Consider the following 16703-nt stretch of genomic DNA (forward strand, 5'->3'; position numbering starts at 1 on the left):
TCTAATGCAATTTAAATTATAATCAGTTGTTTTTATATGATTGTATATGTATGAAGCTCGAATCCCCCCCCCTATTTTTGCCGAATCTAGGATCCAGTATAGTCAAGTACTTTTTCGAAGTGACATCAGTTTGCTGCTAAGGTACGTTGTTACGGTAAAAACACAAATACATGTTTTTATCGTTCGTATGCGTTTTATTTTGAATATAACTACCCATGGTGTCTTTATTATTTTGAATACTGTATTTCAATTTTTCTGTACAATGCATTTCGTTTGTTGATCCCCTAAAACTGGCTTTAAATATCCACATAGTTTCAACTAGCAATACAAAGTTCGTACCCGAGATATAAAATATAATCCCGTACCTTGAAAACGATGATTACATAATTATAGTTAATATATATAAATATACTAGTAAAAAAAATCTGTAAATACAACATTGTGAACCATTTACCTTCAAGCAGTGCTTCAATGGCAGAGATTTGAACGATGTTTTCGTATTTCGTAATCTTTTTCTACTTTGACTCGATTGTTGTCACTGTTTTCCACTTTTCCTTCCCGTTATCTCTAATTTTCTTGGGATCCGTTATTTTTGGCAGCAAAGGGAAACGAAACATATAAAATCACAATAAAATGAGATGTGGTCCTTCTTAAATACAATTGGGACAGCGCTGATTGACTTAAGAGGATGAAGAGATCGAGTAAGGCATTATCGTCATCTATTGTGGAGGCAAGACTCAATTTTTATCTTCTCTTAGCATTATTTTGCCACGGCAGAGGCCACTGAGCCACTGAATACGGGTTCCCGACCCTCTTTTGGGTCTTGACCTACCAGTTGAGAGACACTATTCTAGATAATGTTGCCATCCAACTCAAACAGTGTTCATTTTTCCTCTGAAAAGTGATGGGTCCCGGGGACTCGCATGCTCAAAAATCTATGGGTCCCAACAGAGATTTATGGGACCCCAAAATTTAGTGTTATCGAGGTTGAAATTGTAAATCGGCGACAAATATATAAATAAATATATAAATCTATATATTCATTCAGTTTTAATCATCACACTTAATTCGTAATACAAAGCAGTTATCACTTCCGATTTTTCAGTTCACAAAAATATTGTACATTATACAAAATATTAGTCTACAGTGGAACCTCGGTTCTCGACCATAATCCGTTCCAGAACCCCGTTCGAAAACCGATTTGTTCCATCACCGAAATCGTTTTTCCCATTAAAAGTAATGTAAAATCGTTTTAATCTGTTCCAACACCCTGAATGTTTACCATGAACGTAAACATGAAGTCAACCCAGGCTAATCGTACGTTCGCGTTAGCGTAATCTTCCGTACGAAAGATTACGCTAACATGAACGTGTAAAAATAAAAAAAAGGATTATGAATAGGATTTCTTACCTTTGTGGTGGACGGTGGGGAGAGAAAAATCATCAAAAGTTTTTCAACCTCTTCCAAAACTTGCGGCAGTTGCTTGCTTATAGCGCTAACTTCCTTAGCCGCATCACTCGATTTCACAGCCTCCTTATTCTTTACAATCGTACTGATAGTAGATTTAGCCATGCTGGATTCACTAGCAAGATCGGAAATTTGTACACCTCTTTCATATTTAGCTATTATGTCTTTCTTAAAGGCAATAGTTGTACGAACAACTTGTCTTTTTTCACCTGTCCTGCTTGCACCGACCTTCTTTGGAGGCATAATTAGGGGCTAAAACACCCGTACGCCGCTCAGCATCGCACCCTAGCGTACCGCCGTTCGAACTCCGATTTTTTGACTGAACAGCGAAGCAAGAATTTCTTGAAATTTTTGGTCGAACACCGATTTGTCCGAACTGAGAGGCGTTCGAAAACCGAGGTTCCACTGTATATATTCATGCAGTTTTAATCACTTTTCAGTTCATATATTCTTCGTGGTTTGCCGTCCTGCCACAATTTTAATGCCTTCTCAAGGTCCAATTGCAGCAACGGAATTTCCATAGCTAATTTGTGGTTTTTATTGTCGTTGTGCCGATCCAATGTGCTTTTATGAAAGTTCGTATTGCGAAATGATTTATGCAACCCAGTTTTTTTGTCACGCTGGGTGCACGCATCACAGAACATGTCGCCTCCGTTATCATCCTCCTCATAGCGCAACCAGGAATAGAATTGAGTCCATTTTGGCAGAAATGTCCTTTTCTTGCTAGTATTCTTTTGTTTATCTTTCGTCGAATCGTTCGCTTAAAAACACGTGTTTTCCTTGCCTTCGCGGTCTTCTGAAGAATTTCTCCGCCGTTTTTTTCGCGCCGGAATGATTGCCGTTGTTACCACTTTCTGTATTATGTTTCGACTTATTACCGACACTGAAGAAATTACCAATTTTTGTGTGTATTTGCACCTAATACCAACTGTTTTTTCGGAGGCATACTTCTCTTTCACTCAACAACCACCAAAACAATGACTTCATCTCGAAGCATCGAGATTTCGTTGGCCGAGATCGGCGCGAGACCAAAACAACAATGGCGGATCTGCCTGGCAAAAAGTTTGGAGTGCGGTAAATCTTTGTTTGAAAAAAAAAAAAAGTAATCGGATAATAATGACAATTTGGTGTCAAAAAAGTTGCGTCCCGGGGACGCAAGTTGATTTGACACAATGCGTCCCCAGAAAAAATGATGCGTCTAAGACGCAGGGACGCGAGCAAACGAGAACACTGCTCAAAACATCTAGGTAAAGTTTATTTATGTAAAACCATTGACTTTAAACAGGTTATGTTTAAATGAATTCCCGTTAATTGGTATATATACCAAATATATGTATGTAGGGGAAATCTATTGAAATGAAATGAAATGATCTGCATTTATATAGCGCTTTTCAAGTCAATGACTTCCCAAAGCTCTTTACATTGTGCTTCACATTTCCCAATAGCGGACGTGATCTGTGCAGCCATGTAAGGCGCTAACCTGCATATTGGGGGTTCAGTGTCTTACCCAAGGACACTTCGGCATGTAACACGGACAAGCCGGGATTCGAACTGGGATCCCTTAATCCTAAAACGATCGCTCTACCTCCTGAGCTACTGCCGCCACAAATACACCCCCTTAACCTTTTCCGGCCATAGACTCTGCCAAAAAAAGAAGGAACCATGAAAGACTCACAATTCTTTCCACAAGACTTACGTGTGTATGCAGGGTTGGGTAGGGTTACTTTACTTTATGAATCAAATGATGACTCACAACACGTGGTAAGCTTTCCCTCCTGGCTTTGATCTCTTTGATCTCCGGCAAAACGAACATCAAATGCGACAGAAACAAAATGAAAATCAATCCAAACAGCTTGCCGACATGATTTTTGCCATTCCATGTGTTCCGTTACTCCCCAAGCCTGCACAAAATTGATTCATTTTATCCATATTGAGTTTCTTTTTTCTTTTATTAGCATATTTGCTATTGGAGTAATCCAAAAGTCATTGAAAAATAATCCAGTTCAAGTAACCCTACCTAACCCTGTGTGTATGATCTGTATGTATTATTTCACAGAGCATGGCGATCTCAATAGCTGTTTTGGACTGTGATCTACTGCTACATGGCCGTGGTCACAAAACCCTGGACCGGTTTGACTTGGACTCTGTATCAGATGATTTCCTCCTCACACAATTCGGCTTCCCGAGAAATTTCATCCTCTACTTGGTGGAGTTACTCCGAGAGGTCAACTATTCACATGTTAAAGAGCACACAATCAGAAGTTTCTGTGAGCATTAAGGTCACCAATGTTCCCTCTAAATTGCGCGCGTGTGCAATTGCGCACTACCCAGAGCTTTTCCGCGCAGAAGAAAATCTAGCCAGCTCACCAAAATCAGGGCTCCAAATTGCTAATTAAGAAGCGAATTAAGTCAAAGTTACAGTGCATGAAGGTCAAAATACAAGGATTCCCCTAACTGTATTTTGAAGTCAATGTCGAAGTAGAACGAAGTTGAGTAAAGTCAGTAGAGTTTTTCGAGAACCGGCTTCTTTGGCTCGGCTCACTAAAATGAGCCGGCTCTTTCGTTCCCAAACGGCTCTTCAGGTTGTTTTTGCTTCTTAAATCCCAACATGACCAAATATTATGTAAAATTATGCACAAAATGACTTAAAGAAAGGGGAAATAGAACAAAAAAGAAAAAAATACAGAAATGAAAAAGTAGTGAAAAGCTGAGAAAAAAAGAAACATAAGGAAGAGAAAAAAAGAAGGAAAAATTCAGAAAAAAAAACTGAAAAACGAAAAGAAAGAAACAAAAGGAAAAAAAGGAAATAGAGAACAAAAAGAAAAAAGTAACAGCTAGGAAAAATAAACACAATGAGATTTTTTGACAGGAATTAAAAAAAATAGAAAAAAACATTGAAAAAGAAGAAAAAGTTTGTGTTGCATTCAAATAATTTCCAATTATACCTAGTCAATCTTGTTGCCAACTTGTACTTCCACAAAAAATTTGATTAAATGCAGTTGTGTATCGTGCAACCGACTAAATAAGCCCCCCAAAATGTTAGTATTATGCGACAAAAGATACCAGGGAAAAAAAGAAATGGAAATCTTGTGAAAGAATTGTAAAAACAAATGACGTTTGTGAGCCTGCAACCTTTGCAACCGTACATGAGTCAATTCATTCAAAAGAGAAAAATAATTTTGCATTGCCGGAAACTCAGCAAAATGTAACTTGATGTCAAGTTTTGGACATATTTGATAATGACTTAGTTGCCACACTTGGGATTGCCGTTGCTCACTGTTGTTTCAAGCGTTGCTCACCGACTTGGTGTGAACGCTCAGACCCGTAAGGAAAATTAGAGGGAACATTGAAGGTGACTATACTGTTAACGTGTTTATCTTTTCTCACAGTCCCTCTCTAGAAGGACACAAAGATCCAGAGCCATCAGCCCTGAGGTCCAGGTACTTGCGGCATTGGGCTTCTACACATCAGGCTCTTTTCAGACATTGATGGGTGATACTATTGGAATCAGCCAAGCGTCAATGTCCAGATGTGTTTCCAATGTCACCAAGGCTCTGGTTGAGAAAGCACCCCAGTTTATCACATTGAAAAGGTAACTCGATAATTCAAAATATTTATGTACCGTATTTTCCGCGTTATAGGGCGCACCCCCAAAAAAATCGTTTTTGGTCCTATATTTTCCATACATAAGGCGCACCGGATTATAAGGCGCTACAATGGGAACGTCGCCAAAACAGTCAGATAGTTCAGTCAAACTTCTTACCCCCTTTACATTCCCAAAGCCTGCAAATACGTGTCTCAGACATGTACGGAAACAGTGTCTGTACGATGTCACTCAAATGCATCGTTCCAAATATCATTCGGAAGGTTAAAGTCTCGGGATTCAAGAAATGCCAAACATATCTTAGTTTCCATTTTATTTTTTGCTGGCAACTGTGTGGACAGCAAAGTAAGAATTTTATTGTGCAGGGAAACGGGGTTCTTTACTGTGCATATGACAATAAACACTTTGAATTGAATTGAGTTTAAAAATAGACTCATCACAGAAACATCAAGATCGTTCTAAAACAAGATACCGGGAAAATATAAAGCCGCATAGCTCACCTAAGTTCTCTTGCAGCCATCACCTTCAATAACAATACGTAACCTTGGTCTTCTTACAACCGTGAGTGTAGTCAATCCGGGAGAGTCAAATATTTACAAATACAGAATAGTAAAAAATGTTTTCTCTATGCCGTAGTGCAACCCAACGTGTGATTCGCATTCATCTTTTTTGGCCAATTGCAGGCTTTGTTTCGCCCCTTTAGCCTATGCGAGCCTGTAAATGATAAAAAAGATCCGCCCCCTTTACCTCTGAATAACTTTAGCCAATAGTGACTGATTCAAATGATGATTGACACATTGGTTAGGAAATGAAACGCCGGTATATAAATCCCAGCATACACCGCGGACTACTCCACGTTCGGGGGAAAATCGAGTCGGCGGCTGTTGCGTAAGTTGCGAGACCTTGCGAATTTAATATTGAGCCATATATAAGACTCACTGTATTATAAGGCGCATGGTCAGCTTTTGAAAAAAATAAAGGCTTTTAGGTGCGCCTTATAGTGCGGAAAATACAGTATTTATGTAGAAGAATGGTGTTTCTTATGCAGAGAGGCCACTATCCGAGAGCAGACCTTTCAGGAGTTCCAGAACGTGGCAGGATTGACAGATGTTCTAGGAGTTCTGGACTGTACTCAGGTGGCCATCAAGGCTCCCAACAGTGAAGACTCATCCTACGTAAACAAGAAAGGATTTCATTCCATTGGCTGTCAGCTGGTTTGTGACGCTCGGGGATTGTTACTCAGTGCAGAAACTCACTGGCCAGGTGGGCTCAGAGGTCTAGATGTTCTTGAAAGATCGACCCTCTCCAAAGAAATGCAGGACACTGCAGAGGGATATTTACTGGGTGAGAATTGATTGCGTCGCAAAAATATCAAGAATTTGAGTTCATCGACGAGGGATAGGTGTTACGGTTCTCTGCTTACTAGGTGATAGCCGTTATCCCCTCAGGAAATGGTTGATGACACCGGTGGATTGCCCGGAATCCCCCGCAGAGTTTGGGTACAATCTGGCTCACACCGCTACTCACGAGATTGTGGATAGGACCTTTCGGGCCATCCAGACTCGTTTCCGATGCTTAGACGGCACCAAAGGTTACTTACAGGTGCTCGTTTGGCTTACATTGAGGAAGTGAATATTTGAAAAACATTATTCTGCAAATCCCTAACCACCTAATACAACTTTTTTCGCACAGTACTCACCGGAAAGGAGTGCATCCATCGTGTTGGCTTGTTGCGTTCTCCACAACGCCTCCCTGCAGTCGGGATTAGATGCTTGGACTTTGGAAAGGACGGACCCGCTGGAGCAACCGGAATCTCTGGATCTTAGACCCGAGGACCGTGACATAGAAGCTGAGGAACTGCGGAAACAGCTAATCCTCAAACACTTTGGCTAATTGACGCGCTGAACTCTGCGGGGTTCTTCCCAACATGAACTCATTAATGCCAGACATTTGTCTCAAATTGAGAGATTCTGTGACAGCCATTTTAACTCAATTTTGAAGGGCGACACTGAAGTTATATACTATTTTATACACTGTTTTATCTTACGTAAAGTCAAATATACTTGTTCTAAAATCTGACTTCAGTGTTTGAGGGCAAACTCTGAGAGAAGGGTGTCGTAAACCGCGTTTTGCTTTGGATTGTGTCTTTGGTTTCCGTCTGTGCAGATAACAATGACTAATCACCTCGCCTGGGGGGGTAGGGCGATGACCTATCACCCTTCTCCCAAGCTTCAAAGGACTACTGGGAAATTTGCATCGACGACCACGGACCAATCAGCCAGCTGCTTGGTCATGAGGCGTGAACATTTCATCGCCATGTGTCATAAAAACGGGTAACCCTGGAGCCCCGTCGCTGTCTTTCTCCACACGATTGTAATTGGCAAGGAAGAAAGATCCGATATGTTCAACTCTTTGATACAGCTAAATAAATTAATATGTGGACTATACTCAGCTCAATAACTTCTCCAGCTTCTGGACATGCTTCAACTGTCGGAGTCAGATTTCAGTAGAATAAATGTTAAAACTTTACAACACAAAAGTTTGTTCTGTAGCTTTATAGTAGGGGCCTCCGAGCTTTTTCAAGCATCAAGCTTCTTTTTGTTCCTAACCTCTCAACTAGCAACTTAGCTAGATCGCCTGCCTAATAGCTAAAAAGTAGCTTGAAGGTTGGATAGAAAAGTAAACGGGTAAAAACCTAAAAAGAAGCTAGCTAAGAGACTGACTCTATAAACCACGCAATAAATGAAGACATTTTGTTTAAAAAGTGTGTGAAAATGATGCCCACACACCTTTTCTGGTTGCTTGTTGTGGCGTTGTCGCACCCTGAGGGACAGCCCTATTTAGAAAACCCGCTCTCTTGGCTCAGCTCACGAAGAAGAGCCGGTTTGCAACTTATAATATGGTTGGTTAGTCGGTCGGATCCCTTAACCACTATGGCTGTTGGGGCACTATTTCCTGTGGTGTGTCTTAGGTAAGTACAGGCTGGTAGTGCCCATCCTTCTTGAAGCCAACCTATGTTTCCACCCGCTCTTGATCTTTGCTAACCACTGCACTATTTTGCAAACTATTTAGGAATAAGTAATTTTATATCTTTTGCTAGGATCCATGAAAAATAAATCAAATGATGACAATATTCACAGATCTGCTGAAAAGCTATTTGTAAAATTGTCATGATTACTGATGTGACTCAGCTGTGCCCGCTCATTTGGCGCCAACGGCCGCGGGTTCTGATTGGCTCCCTGTCAGGATTCGAACCCTGTCCTTTCAGTCCCCTGATGTCAGTCCGTCTGCGAAGCTCTGTTTTAACAAGGCAAGCCTTCCTGTCCCGTTTTTCTCCCATCTGTCTCCTGCTATGACCTGTTTTTGCTCCTGACCACTTCTATTCTCCCGTGACGGCTTACGATCTCTTTTTGTCCCCTGACTACGTCTACTCTCCCGTTCTGGCTTACGACTCGCTTACGACCCCGACCACACCTTGCTCTCCCAGTCCCGGCTACGACCGTTTTTTTTCCGTCCCTGACACCGCCATCGCTCGCTATGGAAGATCCACTTCCACATTCGGAGCACAATCCGAGTACGAGAGCGACTTGCTTCCCGCGTCGAGCAAACACCGGATCGTGGGCGCGGCCCTTTCTCTTTCCTCCAATAAAACCTGTGACAAACGTAGCGCAATTGGGTCCTGTTTCCGTTCTGGTCCTGACAAAAATACATAATTTCAGTATTTTTACACACTGGACAGATTTAAAGTAAAAAAACAAGACTCAATTCCTTAATATGCAAAATAATGATATAATAAGTTAAAAATATGAACTCTTCAGATCTATGATCAACTTTTTATGATTCTATTTGAACAAATTTAGACACAGATCCTCTGTGAAACACAACGGATAATAAATATGAATTAAAATAAGTAAAACAAAAAGCAAAATATCAGCAGTCTCTAAGATTAAAATATTAAAAAAAAGAACGTAGATCATATATTCGAATAGTTCAAAATGTCACTGTTGCCATGGCGCCCAATTGGCCCCGCCCGTGTGGCACCAGCTGCAGCTCGTTGACCGATTGGCTCCCTGTCAGTATTTCAACTCTGTCCTGTCAGTCCCCTTTTGTCGGTCCGTCTGCGAATCTCTCTTTTTACGCGTGAAGCCCTTTTTCACCTGTCCTGTTTTTTGCTCCTGTTTGTCTGTCTGGTTAACAGATTGTCTTTCTGTCTATATTAAGCTCAGCACTCTCACGCTTCCTTTGTCAGCCCGTCAACGAACTTCTGCCCCGCAAGACGTGGGTTTCGACTCGGTCCTGTCCCTGTTGGTATTTCCTTTACGGTATTGTTCCCGTTTATTTTGTCCTGTTTAATATCGGTTTGCAGTTTCGTTCCCGTCTATTTATGTCCTGTTTATTATTCTCTCCAGTTTTCGTTCCCGGCTAGTTTGTCCTGTTTATTTTCGATATCCTGATTCATTATCTATCCCGTCTGTCCCGTCCTGTCCGGTTTTGACCCCATGTGTCCGATATCAACTCGGGCAATTGGTATCGATCTCGTCAGCCTCTGGCTTCCTATCATTTCACGCCAGACTGCTGCCTAACGAGCATGACTCCCAATTTCCCGTAAAATAAAAGGCTTGTGTGAGAACGTCACGCGTTTGGGTCCTGTTCCTGTTCTTGACACAAAATAGCAGAAAGTATGAGCTAGCAGCCAATTAGCGATTTTATTTTAATCATTAAAGTCAACAGACACAAAAAATATACATTCTTTGGTCATCACTGGATTTCGGCCTTTGAAGGTAATGGAAAAAAAATCAAAATTTGGCCTTAAAATCCTTAAAAGGTGCTTGAATCTTATTTGTAGCAAAAAAAAAGTCACGAGACATTGATGCTGATGCAGATTTTTAATATTTTGCTGTTTTCTACTCTACGGACGGCACGAATATATCAGATATACGGAGGAACATGCAAGAAACTGTACAACAATCCTTTGTGAGCACGACTTGACTCCATTCAAGTATTTGTGAGCCAAATATACCCCAAAAACTTTGTTTTTGTCGTCCTCACACATTAAGGCTTTTGCTAATGATGTCATTTGAACTCGGGGGCCACACGATAGAACAAACACTCTCTCGGGGGCCGGACTAGTAGATTAAAGAGAAAGAAAAAGAGAAATAAAGAAATAAAAGAAAGAGGGAGGGAAAAGGAGAGAGGGTGGGACAAAGAAAGAGAGAGAGGGAGAGAGCGTGAGAAACAAAAGAGAAAAAGTCGTGAGAGAAGGGGGAAAAGAAAGGGAGAGGAAGAAAGAAATCCTAAGAGAAGGAGAGAAAAGAAAGCGCAAAGGGTATGAAGAGAGAAATAGAAAAAGACAGACACAGAGTGACAGAGACAGAGTGGGAGAAAAGGGGTGGGAGAGAGAGAAAGAGGTGGAAGGGAGAGAGAGAGAGAAAAGGGGTGGAAGGGGGAGAGAAAAGGGTGAGAAAGAAGGGATGAGAGAAAGAGAGAGAGAAGGGGTGAGAGAGAAAAGGGGTGGAAGAGAGAGAGAAAAAGACAGACACGGAGAATGACAGAGACCGAGAGAGAGAAAAGGGGTAAAAGAGAGAGAGAGAAAGGGTGAAAGAGAGAGAGAGAGAAAGGGTGAAAGAGAGAGAGAAAAGGAATGAGAGGGAGTGAGAGAGATAGAGAGAGCAAGAGAGAGAAAAGGGGTGGAAGAGAGAGAGAAAGAAAAAGAGAGAGAGGGGAGAGAGCGTGAGAAACAAGAGATAAAATGTCGTGAGAGAGGGGGAAAAGAAAGGGAGAGGAAGAAAGAAATCAAAAAAGAAATAGAGAAAAGAGAAAAGAAAGTGCAAAGGGTAGGAAGAGAGAAAGAGAAAAGGGAGGAAAGGAAAAAAGGAAGTTAGAGCAAAAGAGGTTAAAAGACACAGAGAGAGAAAGAAACAAAGGAAGAGAAAAAGAGAGACACAGAGAGCGAAACAGACAAAGAGCAACAAAGGAAGAGAAGAGAGACACTGAGAGTGAAAAAAACAGAGACAGAGTGGGAGAAAAGGGGTGGGAGAGAAAGAGAGAGAAAGAGAGAGAGAGAGAGTGGGAGAAAAGGGGTGGAAAAGAGAGAGAGAGAAATAAATACAAATACAGTATCTTTTTGAGAGGCACCTTTCTTTGGCAACATCAAGTTGACATATTTCAACCTGCAGCTTGTTTTTCTCTTGCGCTTCTCCAAGTCTTGTCTGGCGGGCCGGATTCAATCCCTTAGTGGGCCTGATCTGGCCCGCGGGCCCCCTGTTTGACACCTGTGCTCTACACGGATGCATTATTGAAACAACGGTGTCAAATACAGTCAATGGATTTACAAACACATCGTCCTGTTGGTCAACAGAGGGCGCTAAAATCTATTGAAAAGACTGTTCCATAAAAAAGTGTTAGTGGTTTTCAACATTTTGATATACACGCAAAACTAAATTTCTACACGCAAGCCTTATATATTTCAAATCCAAGTTATGCTAAATTTAACTTAAAGGGACAGGGTGTGTATATATAATATATAACCAGGGTTGGGTAGGGTTACTTTTACTTGATTAGCATATTTGGTATTGGAGTAATCCAAAAGTCATTGAAAGTAATCCAGTTAAAGTAACCCTACCCAACCCTGGTTGTCACAATATGTTCAACCCATTTTGTCACAATGACAATAAAGGTATATTCTATTCTATTCTATTCTATTTGTTCCTTTATCTTCTTTGTTTTCTTTTATCCTCACTGTTAAATGTGAACCTGGAGTGCCACGTCCAATTTCGTTGGGTAGGGTTACTTTAACTTGATTACTTTCAATTACTTTTGGATGACTCCAATAGCCAATATGCTAATAAAAGACAAAATAACCTAAATGATGACTCACAACACGTGGTAAGCTTTCTCTCCTGGCTTTGATCTCTTCTATCTATGTCAAAACAAACATCAAATGCGACCAGGGTTGGGTAGGGTTACTTTAACTTGATTACTTTCAATTACTTTTGGATTACTCCAATACCAAATATGCTAATAAAAGACAAAAGAAACTAAATATGAATCAAATGATGACTAACAACACATGGTAAGCTTTCCCTACTGGCTTTGATCCCCGGCAAAACGAACATCAAATGCGACCAGGGTTGGGTAGGGTTACTTTAACTTGATTACTTTCAATTACTTTTGGATTACTCCATTACCAAATATGCTAATAAAAGACAAAAGAAACTAAATATGAATTAAATGATGACTCACAACACGTGGTAAGCTTTCTCTCCTGGCTTTGATCTCCGGCAAAACGAACATAAAATGCAACAGAAACAAAATGAAAATAAATCCGGACAGCTCGCCATTTTTGCCCTTCCATGTAATCCGTTACTCCCCGAGCCTGCACAAAATGTAGTCATTTTATTCATATTTAGTTTCTTTTGTCTTTTATTAGCATATTTGGTATTGGAGTAATCCAAAAGTCATTGAAAGTAATCCAGTTAAAGTAACCCTACCCAACCCTGACTGTATCTGTAGTTTGTATTCTTTCTCTGGTTTTCAATATACTAAAATACAGCACCCGTTTGAAAATGTGTAATTAGGGCGGTGGGGTGGGCGGGGCATTAATCGTTGTCATGAAATACAAATAAATACAGCAAAAACCCATAGAACAAAACCAAAACGACAAATCGGCGATACCCTTCTCTTTTTTTGCGCATAAAATAAATATGCTATTTTTTCGATGCGAGGAATATATTATAAAGCACTATTCGTATCATATTCTTTACATTGCGACATTCTATAAAAGAAAGTACATCAACCGAAAAAACATCTATTTTTCTTGCATAATTGAAATATGCCTTTTTAAAATGCAACTATATAGGGGTGTATATACACTGGTTCATAAATATATATTGGATCAAGTTTTCCACTCTCCTGTGGCTTGAATAGGAGTGAATCATTTTAATTCAAGCTGAGAAGTCATGAGGTGGAAGGCACAAGAACCTAATTTTGAGCCAAGGCACACTTTTTGACAAAATTATTTTGAAAAATGTATTCCTGGCACCAGTTTCCTGTTGGCAAAGCTTTAACTATCACTCAATTGGCAGTATAAACCAGGGGTGGGGAGCCTTTTTGACCCAAAGAATTATAAAAGCAAATATATCAAGATTTTTTTTCCCATACATTTAAACACAAAATTCAACATTCTTCCCTTTCAGTTTTCACCTGTCTACTGTTGGGTCTAAAACGACCACTGAAGTGTGGGAGAAGTAAAAAAATATTGGCTAAGCGTAGAAGGAAATTCAGGCAAAGACTTGTTTAGTTCTTTTTACAACTGCAGCTGGAGAAGGACCGTCTCGCTGGCCACGCTCTTTCTGACTTTCCCCCAGCCTGCCTTTGTGTTTTATCGAGATCACAAGACAAAAGACTGGAAAGTTACCAACACCTTCAAACAAAGACAGGGAGACTAAGACGCCAAAAGGGAACATCAAACTGATTAGAAATACACACCGTGAGCAAATACGTTTAAGCCTACTTTACACTACTTTTCCGCTTTCCGATAAAATCGATGAAAGAGTGTCCTACATCAATGTTAATATACCAATTAAAATGAGTCTCCCTGTCATTTTTGTCCTACACAACCGATTTAAAACAAGGTGCAAGCAAAGTCATTATGAAAAATGACACAAAATCCTGCAAACGAAGATATTTACCTTCAGCGCAGACGGAGCCGGGCGAGAAGGAATGCGCGTGCTGTGTGTATAGCTCTGCCCATTCCTACCGCTCACCCAATCAAATTACTCTGGGTGTTTTGCTGGAGCTTTAAGGCGTTAACAGTTTGTTTTGTGGCTTTTTGTCATAAAGTGACTCAACAATGAACATAGATAGTTTGAGGGGCTTCCATATAAAGGATTATTCAGCGATTTACGACCAAAAGAAGGTCCGTTGGTATGACACCTTGATTGTAAACTGTAGTCAAGACTGTGCCCTACCCTTATAAACTGTTTTTTTTAAGTTGTACCATATTTTCACCAATTATTTTCGAGAAAAATAGCAAACAAAATACTTAATCTAAGCAAAGTATCTGCAAGTGGAACGAAAAATGTTGAACTACCGTATTTTCCGCACTATAAGGCGCACATAAAATCTGATTTTTTTTAAAAAAAGCTGACTATGCGCCTTATAATCCGGTGCGCCTTATATATGGATCAATATTGAATTACAAGGTCTCGCAACTAAGAGAAGCAGCCACCGACTCCATTTTTCGCGTAGAAGAAGAAGTGCGCTGTGCATACTGGGAAATATTAAACGACGATTCTCTTTTATTTGTGCGTTTGTATAAAGACCCTGAAATGACTCCTATTAAGAGACACGCTTACAACGCAGAGTTTAAACTCAAGGCGATCAGTCACGCAGTAGAACACGGGAATAGAGCAGCAGCGAGAGAGTTCAACATTAATTAATCGAACACGAGAGTGGCTCGAGCCGGCAGAATCAAGAGTCCCCCTAGGAACTCGCTAACTGAACAATGGTTCCATGTGTGAATTATGTAAAACCCACTACAATGTTTTACATTTTACAGTTATTTTGTTATTGCTTTACTGTTATTGTTTTGCACTTGTTGTTTTTTGCACATTACGAGTGTCACTATATTACAACTATATTGTTTGATTTACCATAACAGTATTGCGTGTTGACTAAATGGAGGAAAAGTAAAATGTTATGCCTTGCTGTTGTTTAAAGATGTGTCACGAAAATGCTTTACCTCAGAGAAAATAATAAAACGGCTGTTTATTCATTTCGGGAGTGAATGAAGTTGTGGAAAGCTTGTTTCTTATCTATTAATAAAGTTTGACTGACCTATCTGACTGTTTTGTTGACATTCCCTTTAGCGCGGCACCATCTAACGGTTGCATAACGTAACTACATCCTCTACTGTAGCCAAGTCAAGTTACGTCACATTTATTTATGACGCCCTTAATCACAAAAATGTCTCGAAGGACTGCACAGGATACCAATTACAAAATTGCACAATTACCTGATCTTAACCCAGCACGCACTTATAGCGCCTTATAATGCGGTGCGCCTTATGTATGGAAAAAGTTTAAGAATATATCATTCATTGAAGGTGCGCCTTATAGTGCAGAAAATACGGTACTTCTAACTTTTTTCTGTTGTCTAAAATCAGCAAATTTATGTGCAGGATTTGGACTTTTGGGGATTATTATTATTATTATTTTTTGGTAATGCAGTCTTAGACAATTTCCAAATAAGTTAAGTACACTGCATAATTTTACATAATATTTGGTCATATAGGGATGTTTTTTCTATTTTTTTAATTCCTTTAAAAAAATCTCATTGTGTTTATTTTTTCCTAGCTGTTACTTTTTCTTTTTGTTCTCTATTTCCCTTTTTTCCTTTGTTTCTTTCTTTTCTTTTTTTCTGGCTTTTTTTCAGAATTTTTCCTTCTTTTCTCTCTTCCTTTTGTTTCTTTTTTTCTCAGCTTTTCACTACTTTTTCCATTTTGGTAGCGCACAAGAAAATTTAGTCAGCTCACAAAAATCAGGGCTCCAATTTGCTAATTAAGAAGCGAATTAAGTTGCAGTGCATGAAGGTAAAAATACAAGGATTCCCCTGACGTTGTGTTCCAAATGCGGTATTTTGAAGTCAAGGTCAAAGTAGATCGAGGTTGAGTAAAGTCAGTAGAGTTTTTCGAGAACCGGCTTCTTCGGCTCGGCTCACTAAAAGGAACCGGCTCTTTCGGTTCCCAAACGGCTCTTCAGGTTGTTTTTGCTTCTTTAATCCCTACGAGACCAAATATTATGTAAAATTGTGCACAAAATGACTTAAAGGAAGGGGGGATAGAACAAAAAAGAAAAAAATACCAAAATGAAAAAGTAGTGAAAAGCTGAGAAAAAAGGAACAAAAGGAAGAGAAAAAAGAAGGAAAAAATCAGAAAAAAAGACAGAAAAAAAGAAAAGAAAGAAACAAAGGAAAAAAAGTAAATAGAGAGCAAAAACAAAAAAGTAACAGCTCGGAAAAAATAAACACAATGAGATTTTTTAGAAGGAATTAAAAAAATAGAAAAAAAACAGGGACAAAGAAGAAAAAGTTTGTGTTGCATTCAAATAATTTCTAATTATATCAAGTCAATTTTGTTGCCAACATTGTACTTCCACTAAAAAATGTGATTAAATACAGTTCTGTATCGTGCAACCGACTCATCAATAAGCCCCCAAAAATGTTAATATTATGCGACAAAATATATCAGGAAAAAAAAGAAATGGAAATCTTGTGAAAGAATTGTAAAAACAAATGACGTTTGTGAGCCTGCAACCTTTGCAACCGTACATGAGTCAATTCATTCAAAAGTGAAAAATAATTTTGCATTGCCGGAAACTCAGCAAAATGTAACTTGATGTCAAGTTTTGGACATGTTTGATAATGACTTAGTTGCCACACTTGGGATTGCTGTCGCTCACTGTTGTTTCAAGCGTTGCTCACTGACTTTGTGTGAATGCTCAGACCCATGGAAAATTACTGGGAACATTGGTGTCAAGACACCCCCATTAAATACTTGGCTCTTTGGCAAACCCTAGTGGCTCCACTTTTTTAACAAAATGGCATTGAATAGATTCTGATTCAATGCCAAAAT

The 16703-nt window shown here is 39.6% G+C and overlaps 1 protein-coding gene across 1 annotated transcript; it reads left to right on the top strand.

The window, feature by feature from the left end:
• harbi1 (harbinger transposase derived 1) lies at positions 1-7150 on the top strand. Its single transcript, XM_088330407.1, has 6 exons — positions 1-141; positions 3524-3691; positions 4857-5059; positions 6120-6415; positions 6498-6673; positions 6764-7150. The coding sequence occupies exons 2-6, from the start codon at positions 3527-3529 to the stop codon at positions 6962-6964; spliced, it is 1041 nt and encodes a 346-aa protein (XP_088186533.1). The 5' UTR covers positions 1-141; positions 3524-3526; the 3' UTR covers positions 6965-7150.
• Positions 7151-16703: the final 9553 nt, after the last annotated feature.

Source organism: Urocampus carinirostris, chromosome 3 (genome assembly GCF_059441175.1).
Source record: "Urocampus carinirostris isolate Australia breed hairy pipefish chromosome 3, RoL_Ucar_1.0, whole genome shotgun sequence".
NCBI classification, from domain to species: domain Eukaryota; kingdom Metazoa; phylum Chordata; class Actinopteri; order Syngnathiformes; family Syngnathidae; genus Urocampus; species Urocampus carinirostris.

Coding starts and splice junctions, on each gene's coding strand:
- harbi1 (XM_088330407.1), top strand. CDS start 3,527: ATGGCGATCTCAATAGCTGTTTTGGACTGTGATCTACTGCTACATGGC. Junction 5,060..6,119: donor CAGTTTATCACATTGAAAAG/GTAACTCGATAA, acceptor TTTCTTATGCAG/AGAGGCCACTATCCGAGAGC. Junction 6,416..6,497: donor TGCAGAGGGATATTTACTGG/GTGAGAATTGAT, acceptor TCTGCTTACTAG/GTGATAGCCGTTATCCCCTC.